The following is a 24,123-nucleotide window of genomic DNA, read 5'->3' on the forward strand; positions in this document are numbered from 1 at the left end:
CAATTTTACCAAGCGTTAAAATCTCTGTATTGTGATACCGAATCATGTGTACGCCTGGGTGATCATTACACAGACTGGTTTCTATGTAGATCGGGTGTTCGACAAGGAGACAATCTCTCCCCAACACTTTTTGCCTTGTTTATTAACGACCTCGCCATGCAACTGAAACATCTCAGTAGTGGGATTCAAATTGGCCCCAATAAACTTAACGTCCTTCTGTACGCAGACGATATTGCATTAATTGCAGAAAACGAGGGTGACATGGATTCAATGCTTGATGTTGTATCTGGCTGGTGTAGGAAATGGCGGCTACGGATAAACTCTCTCAAATCTAAAGTAATACATTTTCGTAAGCGTCAGCGAAAGAGAAGTGATCACGTATTTTGCATGGGGGGGGGGGGGGGGAATGTCTTGCTTATACAACATCCTATAAATATCTTGGTGTTCTTTTCGATGAATTTGCTACATTTAAAAATAATACAGAAAACCTCGCCAAATCTGGAGGACGTACATGTTTTTTAAATCGGGAGGTGTGTAACTTGAACTTAGCCGAGATCAAACTTCAGCAGAAATTCGTGAATGACTGGCAAAATGAACTACAAAGTGTTTCAAAACTAAGAACTTACAGGTCTTTCAAAAGTGATTTTAATTTAGAAAAATACGTTACAATGGACAAACCCAAACCTCATAGATCTATATTAGCACAATTTAGGTGTGGTGTTCTTCCTATCAGAATAGAAACAGGGCGATTTAGGGGGAGGAAGTAAACGATAGGCTATGTATTATATGTTCTGTAGAAGCAATAGAAGACGAATTTCATTTTTTATTACATTGTACATCTTCTTCAAAACTTAGAACCAAATTCTTTACTAGTATTGGCTTTAATAATCGATCATTAAACATGTCAGACTCAGACTGCACTGGTTTTCTCTTAGCTAACTTCCCTAGACAAACGGCAAAATTTGTATATTCAGCTTTTATGTGCAGACAATCTATCCTGTATAAAAATAACAATGCGTAATCTTATTATTTGTATATTCATGTTTATAAAGTGACATATAGGTCCGATGGGCCGGGTGTTTATTAATTAAGGTATTATATCATATACATGTATCTTTATTTGTTTATAAAACACATGTCACTATAATAAATCATTTACTTACTTACTACTTACTTACTGTAGCATCACACAGCAAGGCTTCTATTTAAAAATTCAAAGCAAAAAAAGTGCCCCTGATCAACAATTCTAAAGAAGTTAAAACTCTGTGTAAAACTGATGCAAGAACAGTAAACAGTAAACACAGCACAAAGTAATTGCCTATAAATCATCTTCCGATAAAAATTGCACAATCAAAATGTAAATAATAATTCTTGTCTGGAATATCTTTTCTTCACATAATAACAATAAATATGCTTTATATTTACACGATTAGACAATTGATAACTTACATGCAGGTCTGAATTGAGATTAAAATGCTATGATTAAAAAAACCTAGATCAATTAAATCAAAAATGCATTTGCTACTACTTCATACGACTCCTTTGCTAATTATTCATTTCCTTTTTTGTTATCATTTTGGCAGTTTGCTGCAGATATTTACAGTTTGAATAATTTTTTTTTTCATTTTAAAATAGATTAACAGTGAAAATAATTCAAATTTTAGGAAAATTTGTCTCATTTCTCCACACCTTTTATATATATATATATATATATATATATATATATAAAACCCCAAAATATACAATAAAAGATGTTTGAAAACAAAAATCTCCAAAATACACGTTTACAAAGATTTAAAAAAAAAAGTGTTGACTCCATTCATAAATCGGATCACCATTTGAAAGGCAGGTAACTCTTACACGACGCATTCTCTCTCACTGATACATCGTACTCAATCTTTAATTAAATGCACCGTATAATTCCTTAAAACTTAACATTCTGTAAATTCTTGTAAACCCTAATAAAATTTCTTTGCCTGAGCCTCTTTGTTTGATCTGAAATAATATTATACAAGGAAAGGTATTAAACACTGTCAATGTAATACATGTACATGTACAATTAAGCACTTTTCAGGTAGTTTAGGTCATATACCGTTGATATTTACCAAAATCATCTTTCCTAATATCCGGGGTAGTGTTACACTTTTTCCATTTTTTGTACACACTGACAGAGGGAAGGCTGGTCAAGCCATATAAATGTCGATCCGATTACCTTATAACACTCGCTGATTAAACAAAATATCCATGCCTGTATTATCCTGATTATATTCTAACAGACACTCATCTACATCTTAGGTATCTGTATTAAATAAGTCTTAGTTCGGCATTGTTTACACTGCATTCCGATGATTTGTCTCCCGACATGATATTCTCTATTAAACATGCTTGTGACGTCATCAATGAAAATTATACGTAATAGAGAGAAATCGAAGATATATTCAGTTAGAAGAGTTTCTAGTGTTATTTTATGTCTGTAATTTTTATAATTTAAATCAGAGATAAAGGTAAAATCGACATGTTTCTAAGTAAAATATGACATCATGCTGCTTATTGTGACTCATATCGATCAGAGGAATTTGATCGCTGTGAGTTGCCTTATCATACCCGCGTAGTATTTTCAATGAAATTTTCGAAGTTGAGAGGGTTTCTGGCAAATATTTACAATATTTATTTTATGCGATGTACAATAGGATTCTAGCAGTAATACTAATAAACATGAACTAATTGCCAATCGAATTATTGTAGCAAACATAAAAATGAACTTCGGGGTAGTGTTACACTTTTTGATTTTTTGTTAAGGTAAAAAAGTGATCTATTTTTAACTGTCACGTGATACCATGGCACGGCAGCTTCAAAGATTGAGTCGATTCCGAAGTAGAAAAATAATATCTTGGTGAACTCTTTCACTTGGTACTAATATCCCGCGCCGTTTTCATAAAAATAAACATTTTTTAAATTGATCATAATTTTGGTCGGTCATTAAACTCGGAGTTGCCTTAACCTACCCGCGTTTTTATAAATTTATGCAAACTACAGTACCGATCAGACCCATCCTAACACCAGAGCAAACCTCAACTAAACTTCGGGTTTACTTTCTGTGTTTAATTTGGGTTTACTTCTTGAAATTTCGTCCTACTCGTGGTTTAATTTGGATTTACTCGGGGTTTACTTTAGGTTTACTTTTGGAGTCAACTATTCGCATTGAAGTGTGAACAAGACCTGTATTTTATCTTATCATCCTACAGCCTGTGATTCTTGCCCCATGTATATTCTGAATACACATGTAGCGTCTGCCTTAGGGTATACATGTACCTCTGATCGGGGTTTACTCTCTGTGTCCAATCTGGGTTTACTTGGGGATTAGTCTGGGTTTACTCTGGGTTCACTCTAGACCCAGAAACTAATCGCAGGGTTTAGTTGGGGTTTACTTTCTGTTAGGTTGGGTCTGATCGGTACTGCAACACACTAAAACTGAAAAATGTATAATCATACATATGTAACACATTAAGCAGTTATACATGTCACTGCCAGACGTTACGCAATAGGTCTACTAGTATGCATTCCCACCCTATTAAAAAAGTAAAGATTCATGACTACTCAATTGAAGGTAATTTCTTCTCTATGGAAATAATGAGCGTAATAAGAAATTATTTCATATAACAATATATTTTTGGGGGAAACATAACAACTACGTTTTGGTCTGTTTTGTTGATGCATTAATGTTTTGCATGATCAATGTGCATATTATTCAAAGTATATTCTCATCAGTGTAATTTTCAATAGATCGTTAACTAAGATTAGTATGTGTATACTCATAAACTAATTGTAACTCTGCAATTAATACATGTGTTATACATGCACATTTTATAAATTAATGACGATCACTCTATCACATCTCTTGATTCGTATCTGCAATTGTTTTAGTCGGTTTTTATAATCCTCTCGTCTCAATTCTGTGTCGCTGTTTAAATATAAAACAACTTGACATATTTTGATATCTTCTGTAAACACATTGATTACAATGGCAGAAAACGTGATATCTTTGTGCAATGATACCACTGATACATGCATGACATATTTTTACATTTTCCATTGCTTCAATTCGAATGTTTATTAATTGTCATTAAGCTTTACATCTCGTCGGATTGCAAAGTATAATATATATCAAACTATGAGCAGAAGGTGAGTGGACATAAGATAATTTGATATACACAGCATAAAATGTAAACTGACTTATACGTATCCCAAGTTTAAACTGGAGTATCATTACATTGTTGTGCTCTCGTTTGTTTGGAGATTCTAAACAAAAATAACCCTTGTTATTGAGTTGTTTTGTATTGTTAACATTAGGGCGTTTAACAAACTTCAAAATACTTCTTTTATTAAATAAAACCTCTTCATGTATTTCTTTCGTACTTCAGTGTAAAATGACAAATGAATATAAAATGGAACTCATGATCATCTTCTAATTATTTTTTTAATTTTTATCTTTTATTTTCAAGTACAAGTGCTTTGTGGTATTCCCAAATTGAACATACAAAATATGCTATGCACATACGTATCAAATTAAGAACATTGAGTGCATACAAAGAAAGAACTAGTCATTCATTTTCCTGCAAACATTGTTGGAACAAGTATGGAATTCTAAGACTATTTTGAAATCGATAATTCATTCATCGAGTAGAAGATTTTGATTTCGTGTAATTTCAGTCAAGATAAGTTCAACGTTGTCATTAATTTACTTAATGGATTTGCTATTATTTAAACAAAATACACATTTTCTATGCAGGTGTCTTTGAAAAACATCTACAGTGCTATGTTGGTTATTTACCTCCTGAAACCGGTGTGTTTATGATGATTTTGATATTGATAACTGTTTTTCCAGCTAAATGAGGAGTCAATAAGTAAATTTAAATATGCGGGTTCTGTATATGTCAAAAGATATTTAAATGGAAGAACGGGTGACATAAATGGTTTAATTACTAATGCTTTTTATACTATGTCGTATCTGATGGAAATTTACCTTTTATACACGAAGACAGCCAAGTTCTTTATGAAAGAAAAACCAAGATACACATAATTATGGTGGGACATTTTGAGAATTATGTAACTTATTAGGTCTACGAATTGCAAATGGTAGATATAGGGGAGAGATATCTGGTGATTATTTTTTTGTTCTAAATATGTTCGAGGTAGTAGTGTTATCTGTTGACCGAAAGCTCATCGCTTTTAAGCAAGGGACATTTTTCAACTGGCGTGTAGATTTTTTTTCTGGCCATTCACCAATAAGTTTAATTGTCAAGAGTATTTGTGCATAAAACAAGTGGAATGAAGACAACGCCGAACTTATTCGACTGAAATTTCACGATATCAAAATCGACCATTCGGTGAATTAGATATATATTTTGAGATACTTTAAATCTCAGCACTTGTATCAAAAATGTTTGCAGTTTATTGAATGATCGTGTCTTACCTTACAGAAATGTTAAGGTATCTAAAGCACAACATACCATACATGCAAATTACACATGTGTAAATTCAAAACACGACAAACCCTGGATTGAAGAAATTTGAAAAAACAAAACAAACAAAAACAAAACTGAGAATACAAAGGGCTACTCCATACATAAAGTAATAAATAAACATATGAAAATAACAAATAAAAAAATAGATGGAAAATGCAAATTATAAATATAAAGAAAATGAAAGACACATGCTTGATTTTGTGAGAAAACACAATCAAATACTCTTAAACAGTTTATTCCACACTTCATATTGCCACAAGAGCTTAGTTTTAATGAACAATTTATAGCACGGAAAATGATTTTTGTAGTATTCTTCTAACTCATGTTCATTTGGTAATAATTTGTGTAACTTTCAAAGAATAACCAAAGCTTCTGGTAAAACGGAATATTTACATGTTATGATAGTCAGGAAAACGCAAAATATAAAAAGCATCCTGTCCCTACAGATATGCAACAATTCATTAGTACTCAACACCCTCATCAATGTTATAGGCAAACAAAGTGCCTTATTTTTCTTAGCTTTTTTATGGTCAAAAAGTTTTTACAAGCTATCAGAAGTATTTAAATATCTTAATAAAGTAAAAAAAAATCACTTATGTCTGCCTATTCAGATAAGATCTACTGACATATAGTTATCATTCGTTCATTATTTCATGTGATTATATTACATGTCTATTTAATTTTAAAAAAAAATCTAATTAGGAGTGTCTCTATGCCTGTGGGTAGGTAAGGGTGGCAGTTTGAATTAACAGGTACAAAATCATGTTTTTATCTCGAGTCGATTAAAGGCAGTCAACTTTAATTTAGATCAAATGTAGGTTTTTTTCTTAATTTGATTATTTGCACTGGAACACTCCGTTTAAATGTGTATTTAAAGACAAATCCGTGACACATCTTCTACGCCTTTTTGTTTGCTGTGGTAATCAAATGATGATACATAGTTCGTAAAGCAACGGAGATTGTACCTGCAGTTTGACACATTTGTGAAATCACACAGCTGATAACGGCCGAAATAGCCGAGCGAGAGGTTTTTCTTTGTGAGGGCTTGATTTTATACAATTATAGCCTCTTCATCGACCGAGTACGTAGTCCGATCTTGATATTATCTTATCAGGTCTACAAAACCATGTATTGACCGATTTCAAAAGGCTACAATTGTTTTGTAATAATATATCAAATGTGTACTAGTTTACTTCAAAAGTTTAACATCAATTTTTTTGTTTCAAAATGCAAAGGCGTTGATTTCGCCATTGTGAAGTCACAATGTCGCACGTGCCAAAACCCGTATTTTCTCATGGAAATGTATTTTTAGTAAAGTCTGAAAATATTCTAGTTTTATTAAAGTTTGACATACAACAAGCCTCAGGATCACGAAATTTCAGACTAAAGTCAAAATTAGCGTCAGTCATAAAATGCTTGTTTATCATATTTGGACAATTGACATTTGTTTTTCATAATAAGTAAGTAAGTAAGGAAATAATTTATTATAGTGACATTATAACAATTACAAAATGTTTTACAAAATAGATAATGAAACACTCGGCCCATTGGGCCTATATATCACTGCAAATACAATTATAACATAAATATACACATATTACGCATTGCGTTTTTTATACAATAATGATTGTCTGTAAAGGTAAGATTCAATTAAATATTTAGAGGTTTGTCTAGGAAAATTTGACAGTAGAAAAAAAATACAGTCTTAATTTGACATTACCAGTGTTGGATTATATCCTATATTATTAAATAATTCCCTTCTAAAATCAGAATAGATTGTACAATTCAGCAGAAAATGACTCTCGTCTTCTATTTCATTTAATACACAAAAATAACATATTCTTTCATCGAGAGGTTCCCCCTTATATCGCCCCGTTTCAATTCTAATTGGGAGTATCCCACATCTGAATTGTGCCAAAATAGATCTTTGAGATTTTTAGATGTTCATTTCAAGGTAATTTTCAGTTTTAAAATTTGTTTTAATGATTTTATACAATCGCAATGTTGGTAGTTGATTTATATTTCCTAACCATTCATTTTCATAAGTAAGAAACAGCTTGTTTTCAAATTCATTAACATCACAGATTGATAAATTATCGTAAATATGTAACAGATTCATGGATTCAAATAGTGATTTAATACGTGATGTCCATCTATATAAACCAGTTTGATTAAAGTCCCACAGAAAAACACGCTTTGTGAGCCGATCGTCCTCCATTGTCAGCAATCGATTCCATAAATGCACGGCGTTAATACAGTGTCTATGATAACAGAGTTTCCATTCAAATTCCCCGTGTAGTGCTGGTAAAGGTGTAAATCTGTGAACGCCTAAGTAAAAACGTAGGGCTCGATTCTGTACCACTTCACTACAGTAATCCAAAACTGGTGCTACACAATTTTTCAAACAATTTTTCAAAAGTTGAAATTCCTATTTCTTTATATGGACGAATTTTGGAAATCATGCCTCCGAGAGCGCGTCCACCAGCTTTTGATAAAGTATCGGCGTTGTTTTGAAAATTCATTTTTTCATGAAATATTACACCAAGGTATTTATAACCGTATTATACTGGAGAATATTGCTGTTAATTTGGAACTGAAAATCGCTTCGGGGTCCTTTTTTCCTAAAATGTATAATTCCTGATTTTTTTCATATTTATATGAAGACGAAATTTTTCACACCAGTAAGACACAGTATCCAATATTTTTTTGCAAATTTTCTTTTGAGTCGGATAAAATAGCAATATCATCAGCATACAATAAAATACCTAAATTGATTTCGCCCACCGTTATACCTTTCCTCAGTTCTTTAATTTCTTTTGCGAGATCGTTAATGAAAAGAGCAAAGAGGGTCGGTGATAAGTTGTCTCCTTGTCGTACCCCAGCTGAAGTAGAGAACCAGTCGGTACATAGCTCACTGACTCTTACACACGATACTGTGTTTCCATAAATAGATTTATTGAATTGTAAAAATCCCCGTCGATTCCATTATTTAAGAGGGAGAACTTTAAGAGGTCACGGTCCACTGTATCGAAAGCTTTTTGTAGATCGATGAACGCAACGAATGTTTTTTTTCTATTCTGTATAATACTGTTAAGTGTAAAAACGTGGTCAGCACAAGAGCGTTCACGTCGAAATCCATTTTGCTCATCAACAAGCAGGTTGTTATCTTCTAAATATGATACCAATCTATGATTTAAAATAGAGCTGTACATTTTATAAATAGTTGATAATAGACTGATTCCTCGATAGTTAAGCGGTACTCTTGGGTCACTGTTAGAATCTTTTAAAATAGGACATATAATAGCTTGTCGCCACACAGAGGGAATTATATGGGACTCAAAACATAACATGAAGAGGCGATAAATAACTTCTATTACACAATCGTATTTGAGCACTTCATATGGGATTTCATCTACACCAGAGGATTTTCCATTTTTAGATTTCATAATAACATTTTTCACTTCATCGAGTTCTATAGGTCTGTTAAGGTAAGGATTATGTTCTCTAAGGGGGTCCAGCATATTATTTTCCATGAAGTTTACCGATTCTTTGACACGTTGGAGAAGGGCGTCATTGCTGGCTACATCTGTGGAGGGATTATATAAGTTACAGAATTCCGATTTCCAAACGTTTTGCACATACGTGGGGTCACTAGATATAGACCCATCATTGTCATCAGTATAACACTCTGTCGGTACTTTATTTTTCCTTTTTGGTCCAAGAGACCTCAGTTCTTCCCAAAACTTTTTGGGATTATTTGAAGAGAAAATATCAAGGTTTATAGCCAGATCTAAGTTGTATTTTCGACGAAAAAAACGCATCCGTTTGTCTAGTTCCTGTTGAGCCCTTTTGTATTCACTGAAAGATTTTTGTTTTAATAGGCTATTTCCTTTTTTTTGTGTTTTAGGAATGTTTTCTCTTTTTCCCGCATGACTCGCCATAGCTCAGTGAGCTCATTGTTCCAGTAGGGTTTACGTGTACGGAATTTTACCGCGACCTTTTTGACCAATCAAATTTCGGTATACTACACTCTATTTTTTTTGTTATAATGTTACATAACTGTGTGTAGGTTCTGTCAATGTTTTCTTGTGATTCACGGCATGTTTCGATGATCCGTATCATATTCAATAAGCTTCCTCTTACGTTTACAGAAGACATGAAAGAAGGAGGGATACTTTCACGCATGTACATAATATTGTATCAAGACACTTTTAATTACATTTCTATTTTTGTCGGTGATTTCAATCAATAAACATTATACCAGTTTACATTTTTTTGTCTTAAGATTAAGTTTGCTCCATGATCCTCGAACCAGAATTCATGGCACGGTCATATGACAGCAATCGACTAATCATATGCTTGGGGAAAATACGATATTACAAGAATTTTATTAATTTCAAGTTCAAGCATAAATCCTATAAACTTTGATTTTTTTTTTAAATTGTGTTTTAAATTATCAGATGAGTATTTTATCGAAATATAAATTTTGACTGGATATACCCTTTAAGAGTAATAATCTTTTCATAATTATTTGTTTGATGACACTCTTAGATAATCTTAACTTAAAAAAATAAGAAAAAGAATATTTCTAATCACAATGTTTAGCGGAATAATAATGATCAAATTATATATATATATATATATATATATATATATATATATATATATATATATATATATATATATATATATATATCCAAATCACAAAAGTATTTTCTCAGTGTCCGGTAAAAATATAATAAAAGAAAAAAAGCAACACTAACTGCAAAACATAAGCGCTTTCATTGTTAAAAATCTTCAGACGTTTTACAGTCGTTAAAACTATGACGTAATTGCGTTACCTAGTGATAACGTCAACAATAATACTATGACGTCATAATGCTTATTGAAGGAAACAATCGTAGAATAAAGTTATATAGCGTAATATACAGTAAAACAAAATCACAGACGATGAAACAGTCTATATCAAACTATTTAACGAAGGTTTTAGTGACTTTATAAAATGTTTTTCTTTATATATTTTCTTTATATATATATATATATATATATATATATATATATATATATATATATATATATATATATATATATATATATATATATATAACATAAACATATTCCATTTACTTTAAAAATACATTTTTTTATTAGGGCATCAGTACACAATTTTTAATTAAATTAGTCATATTGATATTTGTTAAGTTTTGAAAATTCGTAGTGACTGTATATCCACATATTGTAAATTTAATACCTAATGCTTTTACATCCGCCGGTGATCCAAAATGAACAATACAATTTACAGCGTTACATGTCGTAAAATCTTTATTTTCAATATGATAAAAGGATAACAGAATTCTTTTTAGTAAGTCGTTGTTTCTGATTGACACCATTAGTCTGTTAAACATACGATGAAGCATGCATGGCACATTTATTAGTACATTGTTGGTCCTCATCTACAAAACAGAACATGTTGGATGATTATTATAATGATGTAATGATAAACTTACATAACAATTTTGTATTTTTCCATTCATTGCTTTTACAATTTATAAACTATATTCCTAGGTTAAAATACTTATTTTTATTTTAAGTATTGTTTTTATACAAAGATAAAGGAAGAATAACTTTGATTAAAAATTGATTCATAGAAAGCTGATATAATCTGAATGATAGTAAGAAATGTTTGAATTTTCATGCATTGCAGATATGTATTTTTTCAATGACGTTACAATGATTAGCACACGGGCTTCTCGCTTGACGGTTTAATTATTGTACATTAAAAACAGGGTAATGAACAATTCTACACAACATGTGTCATAGTGGCGTAGTGAACAGTACACTCGCTTCCCCCCGTTGCGACCCGGTTTCCCTCTTACCGACTGTGGTTGTATGTGATAGGGTATGGCAGTCACCCGCTTGGACACGTTTGTTTTCTCCGGGTAATCCAGCTTCTTCCCACAACAATGACCCCCCCCCCCCCCTCGCGCTAACACCCGTGCCAACGAGAGATATCAATAAAGGTTGTAGGACATGTTTATCAATCGTTGTAAAAGAAATAAAGTTCAGGCTCAAGTACACAATTTTCCTCTTTCAAACGTGAATATACACTGCAAATGAAAAAAAGATTCACCGGGAAGGAACTTCGAATTCCTATCGTTACAGGATTTGATCACGTGACCAGCCAGTTTCATATCCTAGTGAGAGTTTAAACATGCAGATTATTTTCCAATTCATCTAATTGTAAAGTACCAGGACTTACCAGTCGATGAGCGCTGCTGGGTTTTATACCTGTAGGCACAAATCGTATTTTGGTTCCATGATCCAACATAGAGAGTGTTAGCTTTGATATCAAAACATATGGTGTAAGGTGTGGCAATCTCGTCTGTTTTTGTCATGAAATGTTTGAGAAAATGTCCGTCTTTGCTGATAATGTGTATTGAGTTTGACCGTACGTCACAAACCAAAATTCTTGACAGAGCATCGGTGCAAATACCATGAGGCCAAAGTCCTGATCCTGATGGATGTCCTGTATAAGTAAAACGGTGTCTTCCTTTACTCTCTGTAACAATAACTGCATCAAACAGGTCACATACAACGACATCCCCATTGTTGTTCTCTGTTATGTAGTTTGGTATACAATACAGATCTCTTCCTGTGTTGTCATGTTGAATTGTTTGTTTCAGTTGTCCGCTCGGGTTGTACCGGGTTACCTTGCCGGTCTTTTGCTTCTTTCTATACATCCCGACCAGTAGATCCCCAGTGGACGGGGACCAGTACACACACCATGGTCTCCATATAGTGTCTGTTCTCTCTATAAATGTGATTGTTTCTTTCATGTCATTTGACAGTTTGTTGATGCTATAGTTATTATCTATATAAAATAATTCACCATCTCTATTCACTGTGTGAAATCCGAATAGATAACTAAGAGACAAATTCTCAAATTGATGTAAAACGTCACCAGTATTATTTGTCAAAACGAGATTGTTTCCGTCATCGCTGACCCAGATTGTATCTAGTGCTACGCAGGAAATGTGAAGACTGCTAATGACACCTTTGGCTGTGAACGAATGATGAAACTCAGGTTGAAAAGTCAACTTACACTCATTTTCTTTTGGGATATTTTTTGTTGTGACGATTCCGATGTGTGATTCAATCGAATCTGTTGTAACATCATTTTGACCTAAAAGCAAAATAAATCAAGTTTAAGGATTACGTTTACTCAAGGGCGAAATAAAATCCACTACTAGGAACGAAAATCTACTAATTGTACATCGTAGCCCCACTACTGTGGAGCTCTTTTTTCACTTCAAATAACTAGGTTAATGACCTACTTTTTATGCTAGTGACCTCTGAATGTTTATTAAAAAATTTCTCAAAATTTGCTAAAATTGTCAACCCTTTCAAAGGTTTTCTTTATTTTGTAATTATTAGAAATAATAAAACAATTTGTATTATGGTAAATGATAAAATACAAATAGCTTTACCAATTTTACATTTGAATAAATCGTTTTAAGCTCATTTTTTAAGTTTTTTAATCAGAATCTCCTATATCAATTTTCAAAATTTTACTCATTTTTGATCGAGTTTTACAAATTAAACTGACTAATAGGATCTCCAAACCATTGATTGCCCAAAACTGTTTTTTATTGTCTGTATTCTGTTGACATTAATATTATATAAGGTCAATGATCAAAATTTCGAGATATTTTATCTTTAATTGATGTTATGTTTTTTAAAGATTTTTCGAATCGCGTGCCAGTCTGTGGTATAAAAGTATACACGAGTTAATACAACCATAAAATATGTAAAATGATATAAAAAAAAACAAATAGAAACTTCACTCTTTCAATTACATTACAAAAGAAAGTTTTTAAAAGAATAAGGAAATGAAAAATTTAGTCCGAATTTCCTCTGTTTCAATATTTATCTACATTTGTCGTGTACATATCTTCCTAAAATGAACAAAACATGGATATCAATATCGATTTTTGTGAATAACACTGTCATTTTGTGTTTTTAAAACAACTTTGGACTTCAGGTATTGAACTTTGTAAAACTATTTTTTGAAATTTCAAACCCTGATTATACGTAATCCCTTAAACAAATAGAGGTTCAGTCAATTTTTGTATTGCAATACCTTATTGCTATTATGCAGTGACTGTATCTATGTATGTGAAAAGTCAACTTACACTCATTTTCTTTTGGAGTTATTCCTGTTTTGACGATACCGACTTTTGATTCAATCGAATCAGTTGTAACATCATTTTGACCTTAAAGCAAAATAATCAAGTTTAAAACAAGTAGATGTTCAGTCAAATGTTGTATTGTAATATCTTATTGTAAATATGAACTGACAGGATTTATATGTGTGAAAACAAAATGAGAAAAACGAGAGAGAGAGGGCTTTATTTCGCTACTGCGTGGTAATAGCGATTTGTTATTCAATTAAATCAGTTAAAACCATAACATCATTTTGACCTTAGTGCAAAAAAAAAAATTAAGTTTAAAACATTTAGAAGTAAAGACAAATTCTTATTGCTATGATAAAGTAAATGTATGTGTGAAAAGTCAACTTACATTCAATTTCCTTTGGAGTTATTTCTGCTGTGACGAAACTGACTTGTGATTCAATCGAATCAGTTGTAACATCATTTTGACCTTAAAGCAAATCAAGTTTAAAACAAGAAGCAGTTCAGGCAAGTTTTGTATTGCAATATCTTATTGTAATTATGTAGTGACTGTATTTAAATGTCTGAAAACAGAAATGAAATGAAAGAGGGCTTTGTTTTACTTTTGCATAGTGATAATGCAGCTTTGTTTTGTTACTATTTAACAACATCTTAAAAACACTTGTGAAAGAAAATGATAAAATACAAATAGCTTTACCAATTTTATATTTAAATAAATCGTTTTAAAGGGGCATGGTAACGTTTTTGGTCAAATTTTATTTTTATGTTTTTATTATTTACAATGCTTTAGAAATGCATTTCTAATGATCAAATTAAATTTGAGAGTCATTCGTACAGTTATAAGCAAGATACAGGGCTTAAAATTCTTTGTCATGTAAACAAGGCTCGTGCCCTGTTTTTGTTTACATAGGTTCCATGTACCAGTAAAAAATCTTTCTCCAGCTTATTTGTCTATTTTTTTTTTATTTATTTTAAGCTTAGATATACAGTTCCTAACGTTTAGCACATTCGTTTTAGGTTTAAAACTGAAATTTTACTTCAACGTTTACAATTTAAACAAACGCTTTGTTTACATAGCGATTAATTTCAAGCTCTGTAACTCGTTTATAACTCAACAAATGAGATTCAAATTTCGGTTGCCTATTAAAAATGCTTTTCTGAAGCATTTTCAATATTTAAATCGGAAAAATAACGTTTGACCAAAATCGTGACCATGCCCCTTTCAGCTCATTTTTTTCAGTTTTTTAATCAGAATTTCCTATATCAATTTTCAAAATTTTACTCATTTTTGATCGAGTTTTACAAATTAAACTGGCTAATAGGAGCTCCAAACCATTGGTTGCCTAGAACTAATTGTATTGTCTGTATTCTGTTTAAATTAATATTATATAAGGTCAATGATCAAAATTTCGAGATATTTTATCTTAAATTGATGTTATGTATTTTAAAGATTTTTCCAATCGCGTGTCAGTCTGTGGTATAAAAGTATGTACACGATTTAATACAATCATAAAATATGTAAAATGATATTAAAAAAAAACAAATAGAAACTTCACTTTTTCAATTACATTGCAAAAGAAAGTTTTTAAGAGAAAATAAGAATATGAAAAATTTAGTCCGAATTTCCTGTTTCAATATTTATCTACATTTGTGTTAGCATATCTTCCTAAAATGAACAAAACGTGGATATCAATATCGATATTTGTGAATAACACTGTCATTTTGTGTTTTTAAAACAACTTTGGACTTCAGGTATTGAACTTTGTAAAAATATTTTTTTGAAATTTCAAACCCTGATTAAACGTAATCTCTTCTCAGCTATGTTAAGGAAGGTCTAAGAATTCTACCACGTGTGATTTAGAAAAATTTGCATAAGCCCCGCCCCTTATTCATGAGATTTTACGAGATATGGGTATTTCGGTAATTAACAAACATCTACCAAAATGAATATGATTAATGATTGGGTTTGAATGGTTCAAGAAAGGTGTACTGAAATAAAATCATAAACTATTCTTTATATCTCGCGAAATCATGAAATTCCTAAGTCGTCTGATGACGTGTCGAGGTTGACTACGTCACATCGGCGCTTGCAGCTGTGATCGGAATAAACATGTGGACTTCAGTGATATATCTCGGAATTTAACTCGTTTACAACCAGCGTGGACAAAAATCGGCATAGGATTCAACTGAACAAGGTATGATTTATCTGTACTTCCCATAGATATTGTTTTATTTACCTAATATTGTTGGATGGAACGGAAACGAAGTGAAATTCCTCGGCTTCGATTTTGTTTACTTGTTTACATTTGTTTTTCATGTAATATTGTGTTCAAACATCAGTTTGGTGACTCAGTCAGGCAAAGTAATTGTTCTGCATTTCGCTAGTTTTGATCATAAAGAGCATTGAGGCTCATTGTAGCTTTTTACTGGTCTCATATCGCGATAATATTAGATCGCATTTCCTCCATGTTCAAAGTACACAATAAAAAGTCCATGGCCAAACACTGTATGTGCTAGCACTACAAAGATTACTGTGAGGATCTGGAATGATTATAGACAAGATTGTAATGTTGTTTAAGTAAATCGAAATGTGTTATTTTATTCAGTTTTCTTTTATGAAGATCTAATTAATGTTATTTAAGACAAAATTAAAGTGTGTTCAAACTGAATTTCCACACATTTTAGAGAATAAACATTTGATTATGCCTGTTGTAATATCACTGACATTGAAACCGCCATTAATATGCCCTATAATAGAGTATTGTTTCATTTTCATGTTATCTTTAACACAATAGCTAGCTATTTATGACACATTATTCATTTTCAGGGTTACTTAGGCAGTAGATGGTCCACTGAAAACACTTGTTGGGATGTTGATAAAAAGTAGGTACTATATAAATATTTCTTTTACTCACTAACTTCAACTTCATGTGTAGTTTGTTGTTTTTAAATATCATTTTGATAATGATACTAATGTAACCTATTATAATAATTTGCATTGATATCTTATCTATTGAAATGAAATTTGGAATTGATATATATTCATCATTTCAGGTATTGGTTTTCTGATCAACTGGACTACCTCCTAATATCAAAAAGACAGAAGAGAAGAACATGTAGTGTGCAATAAGAATTGTCAATTTCCATAAATTCCACATTATGACTGAAAAATACTAAAAATCAGAAAACACTAGTCTTCTTGAACAGTTTGTCACAGAAAATCAATCTCTATAGTATTTGTAAAGTTGATTATTAAAATAAATTCTTGGTTATATTGATATATTGTTTCTTCTTGCTTTCTTTAATTAGTACTAAAATATCAATTATAATACAAGTAAACCTGATTATACATTAAAAGAATTTATTCACCAGCATAGTAACATAAATCATTATGAAACATAAATGTGTAAATTACAAACTCATCACTTACACCCCCCCCCCCCCCCAAATAGAGGCAACTGATGAAATTATTTTCTTCCAATTTCAACAATTTTGTAATGATGATTGGTGTGAACAGAAACAACATTTTAACATTATTTTAGTGAAATTCACAGCGTTTAATTATTTTAAGAATGAAAATTAAAATCATGATCTTAGTCAGTATTGCGTTTGAATTTCACGCAAATGACGCTGAAAGTGAAATGGGTCAGATAAAATGCAGTAGTGCAAGGGCATACACTTGATCAAATATATTGAAAATTTCCATGTCTTACCATTGTATCCCCATTATATCAAAAAGTGCTGGGAGCTGTATGAAATCGCTACGCATTTGATATAAATAAGCGTTAATTGCGGGAAATCCCTGTAAATTGCTGTTCACTGTTTACATTGAATTTAATAATTGTTCTTACTTGAATATTTTAAGCTCCCAGCACTTTTCGAAATTTTGAAGGTTCATTTTACAAGTTAGAAACAGAAATAACTAAATTTGTTTATGTTATGCCCTTGCACTTTGCATTTTTTCGTATTATTCCTGGTTCATCTATTTTTAGCAGTATCATGTGACAGGGTATTCCCAAGAGACTCAAAAATTGCTCATGCGATAACAAATTATTTAATTTGTATAATCGATAAAATATCACTTTGTTTAACAATTGTTTGGAGTAGAATACCAAGATTGTTCAAAGGCTAACATTTCATGTGATAAATATCGCTATTTTTTTAAGGACGCCCTTAACATAGCTGAGTTAAACAAATAGAGGTTCAGTCAATTTTTGTATTGCAATACCTTATTGCTATTATGCAGCGACTGTATCTATATATGTGAAACGTCAACTTACACTCATTTTCTTTTGGAGTTATTCCTGTTTTGACGATACCGACTTTTGATTCAATCGAATCAGTTGTAACATCATTTTGACCTTAAAGCAAAATTAATCAAGTTTAAAACAAGTAGACGTTCAGTCAAATTTTGTATTGTAATATCTTATTGTAAATATGAACTGACGCGATTTATATGTGTGAAAACAAAATGAGAAAAACGAGAGAGAGGGCTTTATTTCGCTACTGCGTGGTAATAGCGATTTGTTATTCAATTAAATCAGTTAAAACCTTGACATTGTATTGACCTTAGAGCAAAACAAAAATTAAGTTTAAAACATTTAGAGGTAAAGACAAATTCTTATTGCTATGATAAAGTAAATGTATGTGTGAAAAGTCAACTTACACTCAATTTCTTTTGGAGTTATTTCTGCTGTGACGAAACTGACTTGTGATTCAATCGAATCAGTTGTAACATCATTTTGACCGTAAAGCAAATCAAGTTTAAAACAAGAAGCAGTTCAGGCAAGTTTTGTATTGCAATATCTTATTGTAATTATGTAGTGACTGTATTTAAATGTTTGAAAACAGAAATGAAATGAAAGAGGGCTTTGTTTTACTTTTGCATTGTGATAACGCAGCTTTGTTTTGTAACTATATATTTAACAACATCTTAAAAACACTTGTGATAGTTTGACAGATGTAATAGTTTATTACTGAATAAGATATGAATAATCCAAATTTTTAATATGATATGCCCTCTTCACAATAGCACACTGTCAGATCTATTATAAAATAAGACATCGTTGATTAGTTAGCCTTGAAGAAACTTTTTAAAAACCGTATTATAAGAATAACTCAGCTTTCAATTAATCTAACCTTTTTTGCAATTTATATGTCAATGGACTTATGCGTCGCAAGATTATCTTACAAATCATGATGAATTTGAATTACCTGAGAAGGCAATGTCTTGTCCGGTTACATATCTGTATAGAAACACGTTGCTATTTATTTGTCATCCTACCCAGAGACTTTGTGTGTTTATATCATAACTCAGTGTGCGTGGTCTAAATATCCCTGATGGTCTAATCAGTAGATGTGAAAGAAACTGACCGTCCTTATTTAGTATCTGTACGGTGTGAGTTATATCATCACACACCAGGATGTTTGACAGCGCGTCAGTACAGATTCCACGCGGCCATAATTCTGGTAATTGTCCTGTGTATGAGAATCGATACTTTCCTTCATGCTCTATCACAACTACAGCACCAGACCTTCCGAAAAAATCACAGTCCGAAACTACGATGTTCCTATTGCTGTTCTCTGTTATATAAAATGGTTGCCGGAATAAAGCATGCCCAGTGTTATCATGCTGTATTATTTGTGTCATTCGTCCATTTTGGTTGAAGCGGATTATCTTGCCTGTATTAGTATCGTCTTTACATATGCCAACAAGGAGATCTTTTGTATACTCAGACCAATATACGGATCGCGGTTTTTGTGTTAGGTGCTGTGTCCCATTATATGTTATAGTTGTCTTTAAGTCTACCGACAATTTTTTGATGATATGATTCCTATTGATATAAATAAGTTCACTTTCACTGTTCACCGTGTGTATTCCATGACCGGTGACTGCATCCCCAATACGATGTTTGATATCATTATCTTTGTTTATTAAGATTATATTTATATCATCACTAATCCAAATCCAGTCTGATGTTACGCATGAAAAGGAAATGTGATTAATTTGACGTACTTCTTCCACTGCGAGAGATTGGATCAAATCTGGACCAGACAACATTTTCAGCAGACAGTCATTCCCTATGTGTCTTTTTTTCCTTTTTGTCATTTGAATATTACTCAGAAACTCTATCACATCTCTTTTGTTCAGAAACTCAGTTAAAGAGATATGGCTGGAGTGCTCTGTCATATGCTTTTGGAGAAGTGTGGTTTTCTTTATGGACGAGAGAAAGTGCACTGGAGTGGTTGCTGATTGCTCGTACATTTTTTCATATTCATGCAGTCTAATAATATGTATGTTTACCTCTTTCTTTTGTTTTGAACACCTGTGTTTGAAATCAACATTGTATGTCATAAGGTCAATACTTTTCATCAGTTTCCTGGCTTTTCCCAACATCTTTTCTTTATAAGAAGAACACATCTTTTGACAATTTTTGACATCTTGTTTTATGTTTCTCAAGTAAAAACTTGTGCAAATATGTTCTTTTTCTCTGATTATTCGACACGTTCTTTTGAGTTGTTGTCGTTTTGTTTCACATGCCGCACAATCTACTTTTCCATATGATTCAATTTTTTGGCATTGGAAAAATACGGGTAGTTCACATGGTATAGAGTTCTCTGCTACATCCTGACAACTGTAGAGATGTCTTGCACATTGCATTTGTTTAACGAAACAATATGAATGATGTCGGTCTTTCACAACATTGTGGTCTTTTGTTTCTTGATCACGAGCATGCTTTTCTGAACACTGCGTACAAAGATTGGCATGGCAAGTAAAACAAAAGTATTCTGTATCTCCCGGACACTTTAAACACGAACGTATTCTGTATTTAGTGGCTTCTGTATTCATGGTGTAGAAGGTCTACATATTAAAAATACAACGATTAAGAAAAAGCATTATCGTGGAAGATGAAATAGGAAAACATAATACCATTGTTTAGATCTTAAGGGGTGTTGTTTTCTTTAAGGGATTGCTCTCATGGATTTTTTAAAATAAATTTACGGAAAATTCGACGAAATAGCTTGAACCATAGGTAAGCAGTTGTTTTCGATTGATAAAAAAAAGTGACCCATATTCTAAACATACTGATAGAGTATATCTAAATGTACTAAATTATGACCACACTGTAATGAATGAATCAAAAATGGGTTTGGGATAAAAGCAATTCAACTGATAATTTAGACGCAATGTGAAGCATCCTCTTTGCGACATTTTCAAAAGAAAGATCAATATTTACTAATTCTAAGTGTGCATTTTGAAATTCGATGACCGCATAACTTCAGCAAGACAAAACACAGATACTCCCTCCTTAAATGCGTTTTATCTTATGTTCGACTTACAGATAAATAAAAATAAATTAAATTGTGTCAAAAACTTAAAATGACTCTTTCTTAGAACTTCTCTTTTTTTACATTCACGCAGAAACTCCTTTGTATACAAGCACACTGAGACAGTAAAATGTATAATTTTACATATGTAACACATTAAGCAATTATAAATGTCACTTACATACGTTTTGCAATAATTTTGCTAGTATGCACCCCTCCCTCTTAAAAAGTAAAGCTTAATGACAATTCAATTGAAGGTATTTTTGCCTCTGTGGAGATGGTGTTAGAAGAAATAGTTAAACATAATGAAAGTATTTTCAGTGAAAACGTATTAATTTAACATGTAGCCTGTGTAGCAAACATGAGAACTACCTTCTGTTCTTTTTTTAAATGCTTAAATGTTTTGCATGATCAATGTGGATATTATGTTAATTATATTTTTATTGGTGCCATTGTCAATATAACAGTAACTACATTCAGTATTTATATACACATGGCGAATGGAAACGCTTGAATTCATGTGTGTGCTACACATGCACATGTTATAAAAATAATGACGAAATAGAAGCATCACTATCTCTGAAGATAGCATTTCAAATCACCTAATTCGTGTATCAGTTCAAATCCTTAAAGGAAATGTGCATAAATTTGACATCAATACTCAGACATGGGGCCGAGTATTGACTTGAGGAAAAATGATGACGATGGGGCCAGGCTATATAAAAAAATTAATTGATAATTAGTAGTTCCTATTATTTATAATGCCTTATCATTTAGAAAGATATTAAAACTTGTTTAAAATAAACCGAGTGTTACCTTTCGTGAAAAACCGCACTTTCCCAGATCCCCTCTAAACGTATAATAAAAGTTGTATGACGTCTGGGTGTGTTTTTCTCCATGTACAACTTTTACAAACTAAAGTGTTGATTCATATCAACATTCTATTGAGTAGGCTAGTATAAACGCCTACTGTTTTATCATTATATAAAACCACTTGACATATATTGATATCTTTTGTTAAATCACGATGTATACATACACACGTGCTATCAATGATGCCACTGATAAATACATTTTCAATTGCCTGTGTTAAATTTGTAAAACACTATGAAACGATTTTGTTTTGAATATTTAATTACATCTCAGCAATAGCTATTGTAATATCTTAAATCGTAAAAATTGCTGAAAAGCATATGAGTATTAAGGAATTGTTCCTTGATTATTGAAAAAAGTTCCTAAAGTCCTTTTGGTTTTATTGGAATTGATCAACCATGACCGTAATTGATAACCTTTAATAATGAAATAATAAATCATTATTCCTCAAATAAAGCCTTTCCGACTTACTTGGATTTGATCAGCTCATAACACTCAAAAAATTGTTCCTTATTCTTTCAATCATCTTATCGAATAACTTTTGATGTATGTTTATAATTCATTTTTTTTATTCTTCAGTTATACAGTGATATGTAAATTTAACCGAAAAATACGAGGGACAATCTAAAAATTAAAAGACAATTTTGTTGTCTATGACATGTTTTTCATAAAACCATAACTAACAAATTAATTTATGCAGTAACACTTCATTTTTTAAAATACAAGGTTTCATTCCATTTGGTTAAAAAGACATTTTTGTTTTCCGATTTAAAAACCAACATGTTTTGTCACCATGACGCACGGTACTGTTCAAAACATGATTTAAAGATGACACACGTGCAGAAATGCTCCATCTTTTATATCACGCTGCGTCTCTTGTAGTTTACCTTACAACTTCAAACATCATTTTATTTCTTGACATCCTATTTGTACTTTTCGCCTAACAAATAAAACAGAAAATATATTACTTGACATCTTGTTTGTTCATATTTCTTCGAGAATTACAAGTTAGTTCATAAGAGTTTTCATTTTTTTTTTACCGTAGATCTAATGGATAAGGAATATAAATGAGTCTTGTAATCAACACCAAGGGAGATAAACACCACTCGAAACCACCTGGTGGTATCCGTACAGCCCAAAGATGAGACCTGAAATTAATAGCCTTATATGTCTCTTGCACTGTCCTGTAGCTCGTTTGATGTACACTTTAAAAAAAGGGAGATAACGGCCCACAATTAACCACAATATCGTTGTGAAAAGTTCTATGGAGATTATTATTTTTCTTCACACGTGCATTATTGGCTGCAGCATATGCTCTCTGTATTCGGTAAATAGATACTGTAAGAAAAACTTCAGAAGCAAAGTCTTCAAGGAAGATCTTTATTGAATGTATACGATGTGTATTTTGTATATATTAATTTATAATGCACGTTTGTATCTGAAACAAAATGATTAAATAATACCAAGAAGAGATTGGTCTTGTACTCATTTATCCCTCTGTAATTCACCATGAAAAATAACATATTTACTCTTTATTTTCCATTCATAGATTACCAAACTTCGTGACTAAAATTTGACCTTATGAAAAGTAGTGATATATTTTACAAAAAGCTTAGATAACATATAGAAACAAAGGAAACAAATATCGAAGATTATACAATTTTATATCAACTGTGCCGAAACCTCAAGTGAGTTTTTCTGATAAAAATGTGTCTGTTTTCTGTCGTAGTCATCGTCCTTGTTGTTGTCGTTGTAAACTGTCAGAAATTACGTCTTCTCCTACATAATCACTAGGTCAATTTCAACCAACTTGGCACAGATCACTCTTGGGCAAATAAAATTCATGTGAGTGCGAAAATCGAACGATTAAACCCTATTTCAAGGGAGATAAAAAGGAAATAATAAAACTTTATATGCATTTTTGTATAAATATTAGGTCATATCATGACCCTGGGGTTTAGGTTGGGGCCACATATGTTGAAGAGGGGGTTAAACTGTTACATGGTAGTATATTGTAGAAATCTTTAAAAATCTTTTTACAAAGAACCGTGTATGAAACATGTGTAAACATCTCCATGTAGCTTTGATTCTAGTTTGTTCAAATATTGACCACCCAGGGGCAGGAAGGGGCCACAACGGGGGATCAATATTTTACATATTTGTAAAGTGTTACTCAGGTGACCGATGTGACCCCTGGGCCTCTA

General features: G+C 31.8%; 1 protein-coding gene and 1 long non-coding RNA gene across 2 annotated transcripts in view; one reads left to right on the forward strand and one right to left on the reverse strand.

The window, feature by feature from the left end:
• Positions 1-1,721: 1,721 nt before the first annotated feature.
• Positions 1,722-24,123, reverse strand: part of LOC105337929 (protein ERGIC-53) — an 87,525-nt gene continuing 65,123 nt past the window's right edge. Inside the window, exon 15 of the mRNA XM_066075141.1 lies at positions 1,722-1,995. Coding sequence (XP_065931213.1) covers positions 1,959-1,995 — 37 coding nt within the window. The 3' untranslated portion in view covers positions 1,722-1,958. The remainder of the gene's footprint in view (positions 1,996-24,123) is intronic.
• LOC105324217 (uncharacterized) lies at positions 15,529-17,526 on the forward strand. The gene is made up of 3 exons (XR_010710769.1): positions 15,529-15,912; positions 16,545-16,600; positions 16,772-17,526. It is a non-coding gene; the product is annotated as an uncharacterized lncRNA (long non-coding RNA).

The sequence above is a fragment of the Magallana gigas genome, chromosome 1, assembly GCF_963853765.1.
Source record: "Magallana gigas chromosome 1, xbMagGiga1.1, whole genome shotgun sequence".
Taxonomy (NCBI): domain Eukaryota; kingdom Metazoa; phylum Mollusca; class Bivalvia; order Ostreida; family Ostreidae; genus Magallana; species Magallana gigas.